At 47.4% G+C, this 22,337-nt stretch overlaps 1 protein-coding gene across 4 annotated transcripts in view; it reads left to right on the top strand.

Annotated features, from left to right (window-relative positions):
* CHCHD6 (coiled-coil-helix-coiled-coil-helix domain containing 6) overlaps nt 1-20,308 on the top strand; it is a 172,035-nt gene extending 151,727 nt beyond the window's left edge. For all 4 annotated transcript variants that reach the window (XM_019504931.1, XM_019504932.1, XM_019504930.1 and 1 more), the window contains one exon: nt 19,751-20,308. In XM_019504931.1, coding sequence (XP_019360476.1) covers nt 19,751-19,774 — 24 coding nt within the window. In that variant the 3' untranslated portion in view covers nt 19,775-20,308. The remainder of the gene's footprint in view (nt 1-19,750) is intronic.
* The last annotated feature ends 2,029 nt before the right edge of the window (nt 20,309-22,337 follow it).

Here is a 22,337-nt window from a genome sequence, read left to right as displayed (position 1 = left end):
TTCCTTGCCTCCTGACAGTAGCATTTTCTCTTCCCTCTGTGTTTCTCTTGCTGCTTTAAGGAGGCACTGCATGCAAAACCCTACCTTGGTTCCCAAATGTCCAGGACTCATCATGAAACTGCACTTGCTGGAGAGATATGGGCAGCATTTCTGCATAGCAATTCCTAGTTAATCCCTGCCTCTTGGGGAGAGACTTGAATTGTTGATGGCTGTGGATAATTTGATAACAAACAGACAAATGGGGCGTATGGATTGTGGTAGCTTAACCCAGATGCAAAATCCCCTGTCCCTGTCTGCATCTGCTTTGAACGTGTTTTTGTTGTAAAGGCTTTTGGGTTTGTTTTTTGGGTTTTTTTATATATACCTTTTAGTACAAATGAGCCAGCAGTGAGAGGGTTCACTGCTCAGTGGTGCTGAATGGAACAGAGCAAGCTCCACACCTGGATAAGCAGTTTAAACCTCTCCATGTGTTTCAAGAGAGAAGAGTTATCTTGCTGTTGGAGATTCCTGGCTCTGTCTTACGCATATCCCGTGACCTTGAGCAGTTTGAGTGGTCTGTTAGCCCATCTCTAGCTGGGCAGATATTACCTACCTGGTCAGGAGTGGTGAAATCAAGTAAATGCCTGGAACGTGCTTGGAGCTGTCTGGGTAAAATGCATTGGAGAACCATAAGAAATTATTTATATTGTCTTGTCAAATAGCTGATCTGGGTTCCAGTTCACTTTGGTTGGTCTAGCGCAGAGCTATCTGGGCATGTGGGTTGCACAGACGTAGACAAATTCAGCCGCCCGCCCCCCCCACCCAAGGTAGCAGTAAAAGTACAGACTCATCCCACACCCCTTATCAGGTTCCCCTTGCTTGGCACTCACTGGGTTGATGTGTGGACCCATGCAGTTCTCAAGCTTCCTTTGCTTGGGGTAGTTTTTACATGGTCTCTTTCCCGGGCCTCTGCCACACCTGCTGAGCCAAAACTTTGCCTTGTGTTCTTATCTTGAATCTGGGACCTTGCAAAGCAGCAACTGTGGGGCAGCTGCCTCCAGGCACTGTCCTGGAAAAGTCATTTGCTTGAGGAAAACACTCCTCCAAATTCTAACTTTGCAGATATTCTGAGTTTTATATTAACATCTCTAGTGACAGGAGAAAGTTCAAGCATGTGACGTTGCAGAAGGTTCCAAGACTAATCACCCTGGTTTTTAAATAGCACAAGAAATAATGCAGATCAAGAAAATGCTGAAGTATCTCTATGCTGTGTGCTTCTTCGGTTGCTCCCTGCTCTTGAGCATCCTTTGGGACTTGGTTGAAGACCTCTGACATATTCAGTGTCCCCCCTCTTGTAGATCCTGGCTTTTATTTCTGTTTGAATTATGGAGTCAGCCCCCTGTCTGCATAGCTTCCGATCACCTGGGCTGTTTCCCTTTACTTTGTTTTTCTTCTCTCCCCAGCCAAATTGTCTAGAAAGGGAAAGCCTGATGCACATAGCTAAGAGATATTGGAGAGAGCAGGAGGTTAGAAGGTGCCCAGGAAGTGTGTCACATAATGAGGCACAGACATTCATTGGTGCATCTTCTCTTTTGATGAAAAGGCAGCATGGAGGCTTTGTTTGTAAAGGTGGCATAGCACAAGGTGGAGGATTGGTTTGAGGTGGGAGGGGAAAAGTGCACCCATTGGGCTGTACACTGCTTCAGCACAAGCCTGGCTGTCAGGAGACACGAGCTTTATTCCAAGTTTTGGCACTTATTTGTGACAGATTGGACAAATTGATTCGGTGCTTCAGTTTCCCCATCTCTCAAAATATTACATCTCACTGTTGGTGTGACCAGTGCACCTGCCCCTGTTGTACCTGACCCCAATACTTTGCAGTAGGAGTTCAGTGATATATACAATTTTGGTAAAATAGATATATATAATTTTAATGTTTACAAAGGCTCTCAGCTCCTTGGATGCTAGGCAGGAGGGTAGAGCAGTGGATTATGGATTATCCTGAGCAGGATGTTGTGAACATGCTGAAGAATCCTTTGCAGACCATCCTGCCATCAAGAAAGCTATAGCCCTTGGCAACATTTATAAATAGCTCTCCCTATGGTGCAGCCACTCTGGGAGCCCTGTTCTGTGCTCCAGCTATGAATAGATTACCCTGGAGGATAGTTTCTTAAAGGTTAGCATGAAGAGGAAGATGAGCCAGTTGCTGCACTGTTAGTGTTGGAGGGGATGGTGGGGGAATGGTGATGCATGTTAGATCCAGGAAGGTTGGAAGCTAGTTCTTTGTATATTTTAAGTCCTGTGATTTATGCCTGTGCTCATTTCCTACACCCTTTCCCAGTTTCACTTTCAGCTTGACCAGGGACTGCATTTGAACTGTGTATTTTGTCCTCTATAAAGTATTAGTACCTGGGGAGTGGAGGGGAATGTCAAGTTCACTTCCTGGAGCACTGGCACCACCAATTGGTAAACAGGCATTAAAGCCTCAGGCTTGGTAATTCTTGCTCAGACCCCCTCTCAAGGCAACCCCCAAGGCTGCTGCCCCTGCTCACTTTATGCTACTGCTGTTCATAAAGCGAGTCTCCAGATTCTTTTCAAATGCTTGCAGGGGATACACTGAGTCTCCTGCTCATATGATAGATAATGTATAATCTGCACACGCATGCACTTCTGTAGTGTCAGATGCAGGCATTACATTGCCAGGAATCCTGCCCAAAAAAACTGTGAAGAACCCCCAAATCTGTAAGGCCTTCAAAGCATCTTGGATATCTGTGCCCTTAAAGTGCGACAGTGCTGCTTCACAAACATGAGGGCCAAAGACATTTCTGTTTTTAAAGAACTGCTGAGATCTTCATCCAATAGCAGGACTTCTGGACCCAGGGAATGGGGAGTTTTTCCTCCTTCAAATGCACAAAATATCACTAGATTTGTGGTAAAATCATAGGAATTGGCAACACATATACATGGCTATGCACATTCGTGAAAGAAGGTGTACTCCTCTTTGTGCCTCCCAGTAGACCTGCAGAGAGGCCCAGCTGGCCTGCCAGCCCTGTATTTATGTCCCTCAATCGCCCCATGGAGTGGCACAGCTGGATGCCCAGGCCAGCATACACATGCATTCATGTCGGTGTTCCTGAAATCGCAGATGAATTCATCGGCACACGCTCACGCCCCTGCACTGCCCGCACAGGAGGATGCATGCAGCCTGACTCCCACAACATAAAGGTTTCCAATAAAGCTGAAACACGGCAGCATTGTTTGTCCAATCGCTGGCAAATGCTCAGAGTCATTGTGCAGGCCTTGAAAGCCCTTGGTACTTTTATTCTCTGCAGACTGAATGGCAGCTGCAGGTAATAATAACACAAGATTAAAAAAGCCAACATTATAGGGGCATTTACAACCCACTGAGAGAGTGAAATCTCAGCGAGCCTGAGCTGCGTCTCTAGTGATCCTTTGGTTTTTCCCACTTGATAAGGAAATGATGGGCAGCTCTGGAGAAACAGCCACCGTGGTGCTCATGAAAGGGGAGCGGGTTGCCTGTTCAAACACTGCAGTAAGTGGAGTGGGACAAAATGGAGCAGGCTCTCTGCAAATCAAATGGCCACTGTGTCCTCTTAGTGCTGGGCTTTCTTTTATTTTTATGATGATTGTTTTCTCTGTAGACTAAGTGGTGAGCAAGGACTGTCTGGTTTCAGTGTTACTTTCCCTAATATAGTGCCTTGCTTCTGATGGGCCCTGGTCAATGCTGTCTCAGGTCTGGTGAACTGGGAAGCAGAGGAACCATCCTTTTAAGAACCTACCCATTCACATACATGATGGGGACATAAGTTGCACTGGGCTAAAGTCAGTGCTTTATGTGTTTTAACTCCTTGTTTCATGCATGGGACCAGCTACAAATACTGCAGTCTCTGTTAAGTTAACCGTGGTTAATTTTACTTCGTTTAGTTGCTCAGGTAAGTTGAGATGGATAGCGTTCTCATGAGAACAAAACAGAGCTGCAAGCTCCAAATTAGGCTTTCTAAAGCTTTATTTGCTGAAAGCTGTAAGGGAACTGGAAATTGAGACGGGTCACTCTAGACAGGCCCTATCTGTATGTACTTTTTCCTCTGCTCTCTGCTGCTCTGGGTCACAGGATCCCAGGCTAGTGGTCCTATGCTCTGACCAAGCACAGCATCTACTCCGAGTAAATGTTGACTGTCTACCTTCTCCCTTGCCATCTCTTTGCTGCCTTTTTTGGCTCCTGTGTGGGAACTGAGCGTTCCTGTATATTTGCACAAATCCAGCGCCTGAGTCCTGATAGTGAGGCTTCTGTACGCAGCCATGCTGCAGCTATTAAGTATTAATATTAACATATTCAAATGGTTGATCCTTTGTGGGAGGGACATAAGGTGCTGGGACTCTTGGTAAGGAATGGTCTGGGCCAGGTGAGAAAGGGAGGTGGCTTAGCTAAAGCATGATGCTTTTTCCTTGCCAGAGCCTTTACATCAGAAGCATGAATATATTCCCAGTTGACAGCTCCTCGGCCCCCTCCTCTCTCTCCCCCCACCCTCTGAGTCTTCTGTTTTGGGATGAGTTGGTTCCAAACAGACAATACTTTTCCAGCAGATAAACGGACACCCAAGCAGCTGCGCTGGTATCTATCATGAACAGACACGCTCCACAGTGAGGGAAATTACAAGATGCGACCAGCGCCATTTGTCAAATTAAATAAAAAAAAATAAAAAAAATCCTTTTCCCAGTGCCGTGTCCACAAGACAAACGTACCTCACATTTATAAAGCATCGCTTTCTTTCCTAGTCTCTTATATATTTTAAACTATTCCAGGTAAACATTTCAGCTCGGCTGAGACAGATGGCAGTGGGTCTCCTCTCTGACGTGAAGCTGGGGTTGGAAGTTTGCAGTGGTGAAAGGGAGAAATAATTAGCAAGCCCTGGTGACTTATTGGGGCCTGCTCTATCCCAGTTCCTACAGAAAGTGCCACATTTGAGGTTGGGGGTAGGGAAATGAGCTGAGGAAATACTCATAGGAACAGAAGTGATGCCATTTACCGAGTCAGACCATAGGTCCATCTAGCCCCATGTGCCATCTTGCACAGTGGCAAAGCCATGCTGAAATGGAGGGTGAACAGGGTCTGTACAGAATTTCTTATGCTCTTCTTCTCTCCCATTGTAGCTTCCAATGTTCAGAGGTTTAGGAAGTCTTGATTCAGCAGCTGCATTTGTGTCTACCATATTCGGTACTTACGGATGGACCTTTTATTCCATGAGTTGGTCCAATCCCCTTTTGAACTGAATTAAGCTACCAGCCCCCGTGATTGTTCATTTTATGTCCCCTAGTTCTAAAGGACTGAATCTTGGACAAGAGGCTTGGATTGAACATGGGCAAGAGGAGGCAGAAAGCTGGAGAACAAAAATGTTTCTCTGCAAGGTCATTGTCCTCCTTTTAACCTACTTCGACCTGCATTCAAGGTGGTCAAACAGTCTATGCCTTTTTTTCAAATAGTACTTAGCCTGTTTAGAACAAAACCTTTGCAGCAGTCATGAACAACAATAACTTTTGTGTTTGTAGCCAACTGTGTGTGTACATGTGATGGGCTAGCTGGGCATCCACGTATGGGTGTGACCAACTATATCTATGGCTTTTTTTTTTAAAACTAATATGGATTTGGCTTACCTGTTCAGTTCAGGTTCCTGTATTCTGCCCAAAACAGTAACCCAGTGCAGTCCTTTTATCGTGTATTTTCTCTCCTGGATGCCAATTCTTCATGTTCCAGTAAGGGAACCCAGGTTACCATCTTTCCTGGCTCCTTGATGCTGTGGAAAGGGAAGGTTAAGTAAATGAAATGTGTGGGAGTACTGGCTCCTCTCCCCTGAAGATGCAGATTTAGAAAGCAGCAGCTTATTCATCTGTTACAGTCTCATTTGTCAGCTTTTTCATATCACAAGGCATGACAGAAACTGCCTGTTATTGCTGTCCGTAGCGCTGTCACCTCACCAGGAGACCATCAAACCTGAGAGTGGCCCTGGGGGGACCATCAGCCTTCCCTTGTGATCTAAACAGGTCTGGAGGCACCTGGGGCTGGGTTTTTAAAGGTATTTAAGAATCAGTGAGAGGCACCTAAATGCATTTAAAAACCTGGCCCATGGGTACCACAGTTGAGGCTGGGATAAATTCTGAAACAGCTCTGTAGGTAAGCGCAGTGCTGCAGGGTTGTTATTGCAGTGATCTGAAGGGGTCAATACTGCTCAGAGGGCATTTCAGCTCCTGCTGTCATGCTTGTGTAGTTGAATTAATGTCTCTGTGTAAAATATCTCTGATTCACCTCTGGACTGTTTATTCTGACTCCTAGCAAGCGGGGGTGGGCCCTTTAAGGAAGTGAGTAGAGAAGGTTACATTCCTGACAAACCTGCAGAGAGATCCCTGCCTTATCCCCATCACTTCCCCAGCTGCTGACACCCATCCTCCCTGCCAAGAGGAAGGGAGTGTGACTTCAGCCCCTGTAAGAGCAAGATGAATATGGCTATCAAAGAAATAAAATTACTGGCTGCTGAATGGCAACAGCTTAATGAAAATGTGAACTGTAAAACAAATAAAGCCAGTTGAGCTTATAATGCTGCTGGGTGGAATTTCACTCTATCAACAAACCAAAATAGAATTAGGCATAGAAAAGGGATATTGAAGAAAGTCATTTTTCCTTGTGTGTGTGTGCACTTGGCATAGGCGACTGGGGTAGACAGGAAGTGGGCCTTACCCAGCATGGGGAAATGTTACCCCTGCACCAGACGGGAGATCAGAGATTGTCTCACTATTGCTGCAGTCTATCTAAAACAAAGCAGAAAGGGGGTAGATATTACAGCAGGCTGTTGCACTGTCTTTTCTTCTCTGAAGCCTGGACTCAAATTATGCAGGGGCAATAAGTGACAAGAGGACTTTGCATGTCTCCAGCATCTTTCGCTAGCAAATAATTATTGCACTTCAGCAAGGATTAGTTACTTGCCCCATCATTGGAGAGTGGGGTCCATGCAGTGTTCTTATTTCACAGGCAGGAACTGAGATGCAGACTGTACCTAAAGTTACTCCCTGAAGTTAGTAGGAGTGTTAGAAATAGGATGTAGGAATCCTGACTCCACACGTGCTCTTTAGCTGCTAGACAAACCTGACTTCTCTATATGTTAGAGATCATTTGCATGGCTTGGCAAAACCCATAATCTCTGTGAAAGAAATTCCCAGACCTATGACATAGCAGGTGATGCTGAGGTTTAGGACAGAGGCATGGTGCCAGAGCTGGGCCATAGTGATGCACATACAGCAGCTGCTCACACTGTATGTAGGTCTGGCTGTTACAAATGTATCTTCATTTTTACAATCGCCAAAATCACAAAGCTACCGTAAAAACACTGGACTGACAAGCTGTGCAAAGAAAGGATGTGGATCTGGAATGAGACAAGGTGATGATCAACAGAAACTGGAGGGAAGCATGACTTCTGAACACCCTCTGCAGGTCACTAAGGAGCAGGATCAACAGCCTTGAAGATGATAAGCGTCTTGTTGCTTTGCTTTTCCAGCCAGTGATTGTAGTTCAGAGCCTTGAGTGTCGGGGGTTAAGGATATGTGAGTGGGACCTGATGCTCCTAAGGATACAGAAGGCCAGGCTAAGGGTGTTGATGCTTTCTCAAGATGACACTACTTTAGGGGAGATCATGTCTTGTCCAGGTTTAGCTCCAGATCAAAGTGGATTAATCAGTTTTTTTATCAAAGTTTGGTTCTCATCACAATTGCCTGGTGCCTTAATGCCCTAAGAAATCTTGTTCTCTGGATATTCCTGATATTCAGATTGGGAATCAGTGGACAGAGAGCTGTGGGTTTGTCTCTGAATGGCTAAATGTAGACAGGATCTCTAATCTCAGCATCTGGTTAGAGGATGGTGCCTTGTTGTTAGTGATTGCTCAGACAGACGGTATTTGCATGAGTCATGGAAACCATGTATTTAAAGGATCCCTTTGCAGAGGTCCATGGTTTTCACTACTAGTTTGAGGAGAAGCATGTTCATAGAGTCCAGGTCTTCAAGTCCTGCTTTCAGGCCTTATCTGCTGAGCCAGACTATTTGCACATTCCTACACTTAGCTTCTGCATTATTTGCTTTCACCCTGTTGCTCCTATTTAAACTTCCTACAAATTTCTTCTGTCTTTACTTGCTTGTCTGCTGGGTGATGCATGTTTTCGTGGGCCAGACTTGTAAGGAAGGTAATGTGCTGCCTAGCTACTTTTTTTAATGCATTTCTATGTTTTTGCCAGAGGCATTTAGCAAAGGATACAGTGCATCTGCAAGGATAGCTCAGGTGGGGTACTCCTGATAGTCCCGGCATACAATCTAGAATTATTTTGCAACACTGAATATATCAGCTCATGAACTTCAGTCCAGAGGGATCTGTGGGGTATCTGATTCTGAGAAGAATTCCTCCCTGTTTGATTCTTGCATCTCCATTGTTTGCCTTCTGTACTCTTCTCTATTTGTATAAGTATCACTGGAGGGAAGGAGACCTAAATAAACATCGACACTGTGAATTCACACATCCGAACCCTGGCTTCACAACCAGTGCTGTTTCCATCTCTTGGTGCCAAGTCAGCTGTCTCTACCAGTAGAGTCTGAAGGAATCGTTGGCTGGGTTGGTTCTAATTCTTCCAGAGGTGAACTTTACTGGTGTCTTGTTTTATACTATCCCTTACCACATGGTTTGCATTTCTATGATACCTGTAATCCAGAAAGTTGGAGCTTCTTTCTGACTCTTTACTAAATCTTTCGGCCTCCTGTTGAAACAGTTGAATATTCCCGTTTACTGGTAGGGTAATAACAGCCCAGGTAGGATTTTTGGTGGCTTTCCTTTTCCTTTAATTTCCAGCTCCTGCTTCCATTTGTCAACTCTGGTGGTTGTAGCTGAGGGAGGAACTAAAGTATAAACAAGTTTTGACATTGTCTTATATGCCCGCTGAGATGAGCTCTGGGCAGAATTCAGTAACATAGTAATTTCTCCCCCCTGCATCTGCTGACACCCTTCTACACCTGGAACAGCATTGGCATTACTGGGCCTTAATTTTCTAAAGCATTTAGGCTGTTCGTTTTTGTGAGTGAAGTTAGGTGCTGTTAGTCCATGACCTTTTTTGGCTCTAGATTTGGGATTATATAGCATCCTTTGTGGTAGGTATCCATTATTAGCTGTAAATGCAGGTGAAATTCCTTTTAATCCACAGAAACCTGGAATAGAATTTGTACCAGTTTATTTGTTATTCTGCTTTAGAAAACATTCTATTCCCTCTGGACTCCTTCATCCCTCCTGCGGTCTAAACTTCAAGCTTCAGGAATACACAGGGTTATTCCAATTGCAGTTGAGAAAAGCATCCGGTGTTTTCTCCTTTGCCTGTGAATTCTTTTCTTTCAGTTCACTTCTGCAAGGTGTGTCACTGCATTTATAGGGTAGATGTTGTAGTGTGTATGGCGGCATGTCATTCTCCCCCAAGGTGAAATCATTGTGTTGGCCGCAGAGAGAGAGGTCACAGCCTTAGCGGAAAATGCATTTTAAAGCAGCCTTGAACAAAAAGCAGAGCCATTTTCTTGCGCTGGAGACCAGGGTAGCGCACAGTGGTGGTTACATGCCATCTTCCTCTGCTAAGGTGTAGTATTAACACTTGCTGAGTGTTAAGGAAAAACCTGTGATGAACTGTGGGGAGCAGCCCTGGACTTGGGCTTCTGCTGGCCAGAGATCATAGAAAATGAGGGTTGAAAGGGACCTTGGGAGGTCATCTAGTCCAATCCCCTGCTCAAAGCAGGACTGTCCCCAGCTATATAGATGTGTGCTGGCATCTGGGAGAGCGAGGGGAAAGTCCAGCCACAGTGGTGATTGTTTTTACTGATAGAGATTCTGAAAGCAGCTGGGTGCTTGGCAGAACAAATGACAGTAGCTGTGATTTTTCCCACCTCTGACTGTGTGGGGTGAAGACTGCCCCTCTGACCCAAGGCAGGATTCCTGCAGAGGCCAAAGTAAAGAAGGAGCAAGAACATCACAGTTTTTAATCAGGTGCCTATTGAGGTATTGTCACACTTCTTGAAACAAAGCGGTGTAGGTGGCCAATGCACTAGCATTTAATCTTGGGAGCCTTAGCCTCAAATGTGGCCTGAGTTTCAAAGAAATTTGATCTCAGCCTTATTTAATAGCAAATGGTTGTCCCTGTTATGAAACATTTGGACACTAGTGAAATCCAGTGTTATTTGGCAACTCTTCCTCGAGTTCTGGAAACAAGACGCTTTGGGGGAGAGAGCAGGTGAGGCTTCGGGTGAGGACCAAGCATGCGGGCTTCGGGTGGTGGAGCGGGATATTAGATCAAGACTGGGGAATAGATTGAGGTTCCTTGGTAGACACCTGAGAGGATGTGGGCACAGATCAGGAGTGAAGTGCATCAGTAGAAGCAATATCCTACCAGCAAGAGGGTGGATAGCCACTGTCCATCCTTTGTATTTGGCTGTGCCCTTCTCTCCTGTGACATGTTGTAAAAGAGTTTTTTTCCTCATTCGGGGCTTTGGGGCTCTGGTGTGGGAGAAGCATTATGGTAGCCATTCTTGAGCTGCATGATTGCCTATGAACACCCAGGGACTGGGCTAATTAGCAAGGGAGGTCCCTGCTGTTCACATGCTTCTAGAAATCTATTGGGGCAGGGGGGACCATTATTTTAACTCTGGGATATGCTTTCTACAAACCACTCAGTGATGTGCAAAGAGCAAGGCGGGGCTTCTAAAGGAAATTGCTTCATTCCTTTTCTCCTTGCTGAGGTAGGTGAAGTCTGCCTGGCAGTCCCTGGTAATGTCAGTCTGGCCTTTCCAAATGGTAAGGACAAGGTGAAATCCAGTTAATTAACAAAGACACTGTCCTCAATAATTATACCAATGAATTAGTCACCCTCCTGTCACGAGTGGCCCTTTGTGGACTTAGAATTGTCCCTCCTGCCCCTAGCGTTTTCCAGGTCCCACCAAAAATGGACGGAACTGAACAGGACGTCTGTTGCTGCTCATGGGGCTTTGCTGCGGCTGCTAACTTTGTTGGGAAGCTGGACCCCAAGCAGGGATGGTTTATCTGCAGCTTGATGGAAATTGTGGAGACTCTCAGCCAGTGGAAAAACCATTTCCTATAAAGCAGGCCTAATGACTAGGGCTCTTTCTGGGCTAGAACAATGATCAGAGCGATTGTCCCGTGGAAATCAATATGTTATAATGCATGAACAAACAGGTGAGTCTCAGAACAGCTAGAGATTAGTGGAGCTAGTGAATTACTCCGTCTTCCAGTAGTTCACAGGCGGCAGGAGATGTAGTGGCAAAGCAGAGCAAACAGTGCTTCCAGACTGTTGGGTCGAAGGAAGCAATAAAAGGAATAAATAGACAAGACTTCTGTTCTTTCTTTTTCCACCTCCCTAATCAAAGCCAGGCTGAGGAAGCCAATGAGGGCTGCTGTGCTCTCTGGCTTCCCTGTGAACCCCCCTTGTATATTTTAGGGGTTTCCATGCGATCATTAATTAGGGTTTGGATGCCCATAGCTCCTGGGGGGGGCGGAGGGGGTAGACCAAAATCTAATTGGTTGAGTTCTCCCTCTGCCTCTTCAAGGCTGCTAGAAACAATCTGTAGAATAGAGGATGGGAAAGCAGAAATCTACTGGTAGCTTATTGAATGAGCAGTTTTTATTGGTGCTTAAATATGCTTCTGCCCACTCTAATTCCAAACCCAAAGACAGTAGGCCTCCCCTAGTACCCTTTGCTTATATGTTATCCTGAAGGATGAAATGGGAAGAGAAGAGTTTTTGTGCAATAACTGTAGGGTGTAGAACTGCTGTGATCTATTAGTGAGCACAGCTGCTCCACAGAATAGCCTACACACCGAATGCAACAATACAAATTGCACATAACCAGAACATACCTGCAGCATACATTAAACCAGAGCGACCAAAATGTTTCTGAAAACAGTTGGAGGTGCTAATAGTCCAGCAGCAAAATGCTTCAACCTATAGGAGCATTGAAAGGCCTAGAACACCCACTGTGGAGCTGGCAGGCTTTTTCAGTATTTTCCTGAATGTCCCTTCCTAATTAAGAAAGGTGGAAAAAACACTTGGGCAGTCCTGGTGGGTTAAGGCAAGAGAATGTGGATATTGGTACTACCATGGAGAGGTCTGGCCTGAGCACCAGGATCTCTGCAGTTCGAGTTCCAGCTCTTCCAGTGACCCTCCCTGCATCCCCTCAAGCAAGTTGCTGAGCAGGGCAGGGCATCTGTTTTTTAATTTCAGGCTGTGCATGTTGTGTTCAGTGCCATGACATTTGCATGCTGCAAGAAATTTTAACATGAATGTGCAACGTTGTCCAGCAGAGGTGACCTGCAGCACTGGCTGCTGCAACACAAAATTAAAGGCTGAGCATATAGATAGGCTGCACCCTGTGCAACACAGCTTGTCGGACATCATCTCTGACAAGCCACTGGAGGATGAAGGTCTGCAGGGTTTGGGCTTTCAGTGGGGGATGCCCCACAGCAGCTGAGGCCTTGGCCTGGTTGGATAGGGCAAAGTAGGGAGGAGGTTCTTTGTACTGGCCAGGTGATCTTAGCTGAGCTGTGACACTGGGTAGGGAGCAGAAGGGAGGAAGGCTGTGGAGCAGTGCAGGAGAACCTTGTGGCTGGATTAACCTTTCCCAGTGTCAGTACCAGGGCCAGTCAGGAGAGCCCTAGTTCCCCCATATCTGGGCAGAGCCACCCCAGGTTCTAGTCGGTTCTGTCTTCACAAAGGATAAATTGTCTGAATCTGAAATGATTACAGAGCCTGCCCCTTCCTTGCTGCCCTGATAAACTCTGGTCTGGAGTGCCACTCGCTTCTGCGCAGCTGCAGCGACATGACAGACTGTGGCAGTCTTGCAGTCGGCTGATTCTCGCTGCTGTTAGCTCAAGGGCAAAGCCTCGTAGCGGTGAAGTCATGGGTTAGCAACTCAGATGCCTGCATACCAGGCGAGGTGAGGGGGAGATGAACAGATGCCTCTTCAGCCAAAATGTCCCTTGGTACTGGACAGATTCCCAACCACACTAGAATTGTAGCTGCGAGAAACTTGCTTCTGCTCATGTTACGCTCCATTGGCGCCCTGGAGACTCAGGTCCTCTAGCTATAAGTGAGGTATGTTAGCACAAACTCCCCCTACCAAGAGTGAGGGGTTTGGCAGTTCAGTTCCAGGCCTCTTTGGTCCCTGGCATCCCTGCTGCAAGTGTAACAAAGAAATCAACTGATGCCGGTCTCGGTGGTGGGTTTTGGGTCCATAAACAGTTCTATTAAAGTATGAGTTTAGTTTTAGACGCACAGAGCCGCACGCAGTATGTGAATCAACCAGACAGCACCTCCAGGCATTGGGGTAAGCAAGACCATTTCAACTAGTCTCCCATCATGAGTATTTGATCTTGTCACAGGCCCCTGGATCTCCATGGCTTCCACTGTGCAGTATGCTGGGGCTGCTAGGAGCCAGGTAGTGTGAGTGAGATGGAGCTCTGCTCTCTGACCCCAAAAGCAGTAGTCCCAGTGTTAGCTGCAAGCAGCATGGAGTTTGTGACATGCATTTAATTCCATCCAGGGGAAGGTAGTGGCACATACATCAGCTAACCATACGCTCCACTGGGTCTTTTACTTTCATTATAAATTGAGCCTAAGCGTGTAGAAGTTCCTGATATTCCTTTGAAGCATCAAGCACCAGCCTTTAGTGGAGACAGGATGGTAATGGTCTGTGCTAGCTTGGTAAATGCTTGGGGGGCTGGGGGGGCTGAGTCTCAGCACCAAGCAGCTGAAGTGGGAACAGCTGTGACAGGCTTCGCAATGCAGTCAGCCGTGTGCTGAGAGCACTTCAGTTCCCAAGGAGGGCCAGTCCCATAACCTTCATGAGCAAAACATGCCCTTTAGGAAGGGAGAAAAATTAATTAGTCACTGCATCTCGTGCGTGTTGATCTTAGATGTAATTGTATCCAGCCCCCATTGGGAGCAGCCTAGGCTGATTGATAGTGCCATCATCCTCGGCCTTTGTTCACAGAAACTTTCCCTGATGTGCACGGCATGGCAGGAAGCAGGTGTCTAACTCCTTTTCATACTCCATTGGCTTTGGGGTCAGATGCTTGCTGTGTTAGAGGCTTCAGTGGGGTTTACTCTTCCAAAATGAGAAGGATATCAGTGTTTCAGCACTGAAAAGGCGTGGCATTCTCCAGGTTGATGCCTTCCCTAGGGATGCATAAATAAGTCAAGGTTGGAAGTCCTTGATTTTCATCAGGAAGTGCTGGCTAATTTATCTTTCTCCGATCAAGTAAAAACAAATAAAGTTAACAGCTTGTTATCACAACTAATAGTGAGGAAGAGTGGCTTTTGAGTTCTGAAGGATCATTTAAGGGTTAATAAGTGAGCGTGAGCCACAGTGGCTCTTTCAAAGAATGCAGCATTCCTCGACGCCAAAGTTAAATGCTAGAGCACGAGCGCACCGTGTTATTTTATTGTGAAATTGATTGCAGCTCTCTGTGGCTCCGCTCATTACATTTTGAAGGAAGAGTATTGGAGTTTTTTAAATGCGCTGCTCGATGCAAAACTTTAAGTCACTAACGATGAGAAAAATTACCTTGGAAATTAGAGCTGGTCAAGTAATATTGATGGCTTATTCGACAGATTTCCAGAGAAGCTTTGACTAAATCATTTGGCAAATAATTTTCTCTTTATCCTCGCATCCTTAGGAGCGTCCTCCAGCTCGTTGTTAGAGAGGGGACCATGCTTGGGATGCGCAGGACATACAAACCAGATAACTACCCTGGCAGGTGCCTTGGCCAGCAGAGACGAACCTGTTACTGATTTTACTCCTGCAGTGGCATCAGCAGCTGTCAATTGAATTATCCAGCACAGTGATATCATTCCTATAATGGGCCCCGTTCTGAGCATTTGCAGGAAAGAGGGGGGTTTCCACAAGGAAGCCCACCAGGTAAGGTCAGCGCTCGAAGCGCTTGATTTGCTCTGTGTGAGCCCATCAACCAGGAGTCAGGCAGCGCCCTTTCTGTTGCTGGCTTTAGCAAGGGTGTTTCAATGTGGATGGATTCCTTCTGCCTTGCTCTAGTGATGAGGAGGAGGGAAAACAGTGTCATAGCAGGATCCCCCAGTGCAGTTCTCCTTATAGTGCAGCTTAGTGATACGCTGATGCTGATTCATGGGAGATGACTGTCCAGCTTTTGAACTGGTATCGAATGCCAGGAACCTTGGCTGTTAATCATCAAAGGTGCCCTTTGTACAAAGGGTCGCGTTGATACGGCTGGCAACTGGCTTTTATGAAGGAATGATCCTGAGTCCTTCAGACTTTAGCTGAATTTAGAAATATTGGCTTGATTGGTACCACACAAGCCCCACAATCACTGGGCAGAAGACTGGGTGGCACGTGGTGTCCGCTTTGCCCCCTTCCACCGTGGTGGGAGAAGGTGGGAGCTTCTGTTGGGAGACATCTGCTATCCTTAAAGTTAGAGGTGAGAACAGAGGAAGGAAAACGAATGTGAGGAGAGGTTGTGGCATGTCCTGCAAACAACACGAACAGCCCTGGAAGTCTCCTTTTTACCTCTGGCTCCGAGTAGGACCTGGAGGCATAAGCAGTGGAGTGTCAGGCTTCACAGGCACGTTGACCACAGAACAGGGAGATTCCTCTGGGCCCGAGGCAAATAGGGCTGTTGTGCTTTGGTGTTTGAGGCTCATTTTCTGATGCATAGTGGACAAAATCCCTCAAACTTTTCTGGGAGTGTGGGTTGCCCCCGGGACTCTCCATTTCTATTTTCTCTACCTCACGTCATGCTGTCTGGAAGAAGTGCAGGGAGTTTCCACCCTGGTGGCCCTGCTTGGAGTGTCAGGTGGAAGGAGGGTGCGGGTGTGCGTGCGTGCACGTGCTCAGGCTGTTCTGCAGGGCTTATTTCTTCCTCAGGAATTGAGGAAAGTGCCACAAACCCTGCTGAGCTGGGGGAGTGAGCAAGTCAATGGATTCAAAGTACAAAGTCGGGTCTGGGACTTGCCCAACAGAGAGACTAAAACGTCTCTTTCTGTTTGCCTATAGCCTCTCTTCTGATGTAGGTTATTGGTGTAGGCCTTTTGTGGCCTATGTTGACTCAGTCCCAGGGAAGAGCTCTCACATGTGAGCTTGTCCTTCCTTACAGCAGGATGACAACAGTCTGAGGCTGGAGGCCTCCTGCTTCTTACTGAAATCCTTAAACCTTGTCATTAAAGGCTGTTTGCATTAGCTTTCCTTCAGGCTTCTCAGGTTGTTTGAGCCAGGGGTGGTCGTAGGCTGTTCCACTTGTCCTCAGAGTCAGCCTTACCACTTGTGGGACCTGGACTCCCAGAAAGGAGACCAGTCCAACCATGTCTAACCTCCCCACTCCATCCTATTATGAGATAAGTTGGTCAAAGAGGTGTTACCACTGTCTTCCAGCTCCACTAGCAGAGGGGGAAGAGGCTCTCAGCTGGGGGGGCATGAACACCACAAGGGATGACCACCATCTAGCTAGCTGTTCCTTGCATCGCTTATGCTAAGGGATGATTCATTGAGACTTGATGTGGTCTGGTTGGAGTTCCTTGCTGGCATTTCCCTGAAGCAGAGACTGAGAGTTGTGTGGTGTGGTCTGGGAGGGAAGTAATCCTTTCTTGTCTGAGTGGGAATCCTAGCTCTAACACTACATCAACAAGAAGAGGTGGTGATCCAGGAAAGTGAGCTTTGGAGCAGGTGAACAGGTGAGATTAGCTCTGTCCCTTTGCAAACCAGTATCAGCTTTACTTGGGATGGAGCAGGGGAAACTTCAGTGCTGCTTCTGAGGGCTACCCAGTAGGGTGACAGTGTTTCTTGAGGAAGCAGTGCGATTTTTAACTTCCCTCCCTGGCAAAGTTCCTTTACAGCCCTGCAAACTGAGGTGGGTTTCTCCTGGTTTGGGCAAGCCAGAGAAGGAGCAAGGGGCTGTTTCATTACTCTGGATTGTGCTGCTGCTTCCACTTGGAAGCTTCAGGGGACCTGATGTCCCTTGCATCTCACTGTCATCATCTTATTTCATATGGCTGATGTAGATACAGAACAGTAACTATAATTTAACATTTAGGTGGCTGAGCCAGACAATGGCATCAGGAGCAGCAGAGTGTATCGCTGTGATACTTCCTTCATATTTGTGGATCATGCATTGAGTCATTATATGTTCCATGATCTGTTCTGGGTGACCACAGATGTACACTGGAGAGCTTTTCACTTTCACTTTCCATTTGTGCATCAAGTATCCACATTAGTGGTACACTGATACATCAGTCCCATATTGGATTGGCACTAATATAAGGAAAATTGAGAGCATTGGCTATTGGCTTCTTTTGGCTCACATGGCCAATAAATGTCACATGCACGTACACAGCTGCAGCATGCATGTGGCCAGGAGCGCAGCCTTGCAGTGTAGAGACCAGCTTCAGGCTGGTAAATCTGTTGTTGGGGGAAGGAAGAGACATGGAGGGGGGTGGGGGCAGATCAAGGCCCCCATGGAGGGAGTGCAGCTGGGGCTCGGCAGGGTCAGGCACTGCCCGGGCAGGGCAGGGCATGGGATGGAGCTGCGAGTGGCTCATCCGGGAGGTGCAGGGAAGGTGGGGGGGGGGGCAGCTCCTGCTGCTGCATGCACCCCAGGAGGGCACAGGGGGCATGTGCCCCTGGATCTGCATGCAGGGTGAGGGTGGGCTGCCGCTGTAGGCTGGAACCGGGGCAGCACTAGGCTTTTCCCAGTGGGGGGTTAGGCCAGGCTGTGCTCAGGGTGGGCGGTGGTGGTGCTGGGAGGGGGCTACAGGGTGTGGGGGGGCTACGGTGAATTTTGGGGTGGCTGCAGCTCCCCCATAACCCCCCTCCCAGTGCTGCTGCCACCTGCCCTGAGCGCAGCCTGGCCCTGCCCTTGCCAGGAAGAGCCTGGCGCTGCCCCGGCCCCAGGCCGAGCCCACAGTGGCAGCCCATCCTTGCCCCACACATAGATCCGGGGGCATATGCCCCCCAGACAATCTGCTTGCAGCTCTGTCCTGTACCCTGCCTTGGCTGGGCAACCCCAGCCCCGCTCCCACCTCACCGTGGGGGACTCGATCCCACCTCACCATGGGGGACTGATGTTGCTCTCCAAGCTGTCAGGCTGCATATCGGAATCAGATTGGTATCAGCTGATATGGCTCATTAAAAATCAGCGATCGGTAACAGTCCAAAAAATCTCTATCAGTGCACCCTAAATCTGCATCTCCCGTGGTTTGTGTGGCTATGGTTTAGAGCTGCCCAGGAGCATTGCAGGAGATCAAAGCCAAGAACCTTCTTCATTGGTTTGATCACAAGATGTTTAATTGGGACTTTCTGAGAGCTCCATTTGGTTTTCCAAGCTTCATCAGGGTTGAAGTCCTATTGTTGAAAGTTAAGCACGTGGATCCAGAAGGGTTTGAGCAACTTTAGGCAATGGTGAGGGGCATTGTTGCTGTCCTGGTGGATGGGGAGACATTTGTTTTCCTTAATTCACTGGACTTCCCGCAGAGATTCTGCCTCTCAGTGATTAAGTGGAGGGGTCATGTGCGGCAGCCATCATGTTCGGGTTGGCTTGAGGGCCCCAGCGATGCACTGCATTGCAGAGTATATTTGGATGTCAACAAGTCGAGTGTGACTGCTTGTGGTCCATACCGGTGCTCAGTACTGGGCTACGGAGTATGCAAGGGCCAGCACTGATGTCCGTAGTACTGATGCTGATGCTCCGCAACTTGTGCGTGCCAGTTTCTGAACCAAATTGACCTTTATCATTTTGGCAGCTATCTTCTTTAGGTGGTCACAGAAGGTTAATGTACAATCCAACTCAGCTTTGAGATAAGACAGAGTGGGGCTGTGCTGCACAGTGTTTGCCACAAAAAGATACCTTTGGGGTATGCTTAGCATTTCTGTTATCAAGATGGAATGCAGTGACTGTTTTGTGGGGATTTGGCTTGTCTCCATTTCTGAAAATATTCTTCTGTGGCATTCAGGTCCTCGTTCAAGATGGTCTACATTAAAAAGTGTTGGTGTGAGTACTGAGCCTTGTGGCAGTCCATTGCTCGGGAACCAGGGCGAGCTGTCACCCAGGCGGACACATAGCCACCTATTACTCAGCATTGTCCATATTGGGTGTAGTGTTTGGTGGCAGTGTATAATGTTTGTGAAGTTCAGCATCTGACCTTTAATCCAGACCATGTCATAGGCTGATGACAGGTCTACGGAGGTTGCACCGGTCTTGGATTTTTTCTGAAAACCAGCCTCGATTTTTATATATTGCAAGGGCCAAAACTTAGTTGCAGCATCTTCACTTAGACCAGAATCCCACTTATTCATTGAGGATCACTGGCTTGATAAAACGGCTGATTCTCCTGAAGATAATACGTTCTAAGAGTCTGTAGGTTGTGCAAAGGATATTGGCCTATAGCTTCCTGGGTCATCGATTGGCTTACCCGGTTTAAGTATTGGAATTGACCGTTGCCTCCCACCGTGCTTTTGGTATGCATCCATTCATGATGCATCTCATTGTGATTTGCAGCCAGTAATGTCAGATGAACGTCTGAGGGGGATGGTCCATTTCTCCTGTTTATCTCTCAGTTCATGTTGCACATCATTTCAGAACAGGAAGTGTGTGGTGCCAGCAGCTATATAACTAACCAGCAACCTCTCCCCCTTTTGTCTCCTTCTTCCCCAGGAACTTCTAGTGAATTACGGATAAATTCCAGCAGCTGCGGAAGAGCAGAGCACAGGGACCACAGAAGCCCAGTGTCCTCCTTGGATATACACAGACCAAACTCGGTGCCTTCTGTCCATAGCAGTCCATGAAAATGACATGATTCCTCTTCTAAATGCCTGCATGTAATGGTCTCAGTGGATGTGTTTGAAGTTGGGGGAGGGAGGGCTTGGGGAGAGCAGCACTGATCTGGGAAATGTGCTTCATCTTTTTTAATTCCATCATGGCGAACAGGATGCCCATGAACACAAGTGGCCACAGTCTGGTTTGCCGCATAGAAGCTACCTAACACAAGGCCCATCACCCTCGTACTAACTTTGGTTTTGCTCACCCAGTCTTTCATGAGCTGTTGCCTTTGTCCTTGTGCTCCAGAAAAAGGAATCTGAAATATTCAGGGAAGTAACCCTGACCTGCTTGTTAGGATTAACTGTTCCTAGCATGTTCCTGTTTGTAACACCAGCAGGCACATTCCTTCCCTTGCAAGGCTCCCTCCAAAGAACAATAAAGTGTTTAATGGTCCCCATGTGTGGCATGAGATGCTTTCTCCTGCAAGTCCGAGAATTCCTGTTTGCCCCCTCCTGCCCCTGTCAGCACTGGGAATCTGGCAACTCCTAAGAAGTGTTGGGAAAAGAGAAACTTCCAGTCGCAGTTCATAAATTAAAGTTCTCCTCATTTATCTCCATCCAAGGGCTGAATGACTTGGGTATATTTGAAAGAACTTGGAAAGGCACAAAGTCCTAGCTGAAAAAGGACTAGCCCTGGTGAATCATGCTGCAAAACAGCTTCCCTTGCCCAGTGCAGAATCTCAATCGTCCTCCCCTGCAGTGTCCCTTCCCTTGCTGTGAACTCTCCTTGCCCCCCCGAGCTTTGTTCCATTGTGCCTTCTCTGTGGAGTGAGGAGCCATGCTACTGTTGCATCCAAAACAGCATCATTTGGAAGATATTTCTCTAACCCAGTGAGTCCAGTTGGATGGCTCTTGTATGGCTCTTAACATAAGCCTCCTCCAGCTCCTAGCTGAAACAGTCTCTCTTTTTAGCTATCCTATGCTCATGCACCATTTGAGGCTAATGGATAAGGAGGCCAGGCCTTCCACTTCACAAAACAGCCACCTTCCCCAAGGATGAGGATAAGCCCCGTCACATAAGCCCCCTCCAGCTCCTAGCTGAAACGGTCTCTCTCTTTAGCTACCTCTCTTTAGCTGTCCTCTCATGCACCGTTTGACCGTGGTGTCTTTCCTGACTGGTTCATTTAATGGGCTTGCATGGAACCAGACTGGGGGTTTTTTTGTTTTTTTTTTTTTAATTTACAGCAGAGTTAAATAGAAACTTTCTGAAAACAGGCCAAAAGTGAGAGTCTGAGAACTGGCCCCTAAGTCGCACCCTGCCTTGCCCCCATGCTCCCTTCTGTGAGGAGTTTAGTGCTTTGGAGTAGTGGAGTTCTCGGATGCTCAGGTAGGATTTGCCATGGGTGCCTCTGCAACCATCTGGGTAGATAGAGCTTCAAGGGGTGGAGATGGGAGCATTTTGCACCTCTCATCTTGAGGCATTTGGCTGCCCTCTTGCAGTGACTTTTAGGGAAGAAGGAGAAGCAGAACTGAGCATGGCAGTCTTGTAAAAGTTGGCAGTGTCTAGCCGTGGTCTGTGAGTGAGCGTCTCTGTTATCCTACGCACTTTGTGCTCGTGTACATAGCAGTTCTCCCAGCTTTGACCCACAGCCACTTGTCTGCTAGGAGCTAGTCCATGGTTTGCCACAGTGGCAGTACTGCATCTTAACCTGGGATAGGGAATGAGGAATAGCATCTCCAACCGAAACCACAAGGGGTATATCGGGGCCAGAATAAAAGGAGCGCGGAGTTGGAATTAAGCTAAGAGAGCCCAGCACCACTCAGACTCCTGAAGGAAAGACCATGCCTTCAGTGGCCCTGCAACGTGGGGCTGTTAGATTGCAGCACCGTTTGCACTACCTGTGGGTGTTAGTTCAGTAGTAATGAGCACCAGCTACTGAGTCACTAGTGAAGATGACCACTCAGTTGGCATGATTCAGCTGTGCCTGTCAGCCAGCTCGGTGACTTGGCCTTTCCCAATTGCTGGTAACCAAGAGAGACAGAGCTTCACAGCTGTGGTCATCGTAGCAGACCCCAAGTTGGCTCGTTCCTGTCAGTATTACACATCTCCCTTTGGTCCCACATTTTCTGCACTATGCAGGTCCGACCTGCTCCCAAGAAGAAGGGGAAACTTCTGAAGAGCGAGCACTCTGTCCTTGGCTCATTGCTGTCAATGTTGAGGGCTTTTTTTTGTTTTCTTTTTTTGCTGCTTGGGATTTCTCCTGCTTTGCCTGGTAGCAGGTATGTTGCATTGAGCACAGTGTTGCCCAGCTTCTGACATCCTTTCTATTTCTTGTTGACCTAGAGAGGACAGTGTTCCTCTTTTCCCCTTTCTGTTCCTCTTCTGCCCCTGCCCACGCTTGTCTGGGCACGTGCAATTCGCGTGACATGCATATGGGGGAGTTATGATGCCAGGGCTGATTATGTAGCTGCACTGGACAATT

This window comes from Gavialis gangeticus, unplaced genomic scaffold (assembly GCF_001723915.1).
Source record: "Gavialis gangeticus isolate Ggan-Ray unplaced genomic scaffold, GavGan_comp1, whole genome shotgun sequence".
Classification (NCBI taxonomy): domain Eukaryota; kingdom Metazoa; phylum Chordata; order Crocodylia; family Gavialidae; genus Gavialis; species Gavialis gangeticus.
The sequence above is the reverse complement of the archived record's forward strand: the minus strand, read 5'-3'. Positions and strand labels throughout refer to the sequence as shown.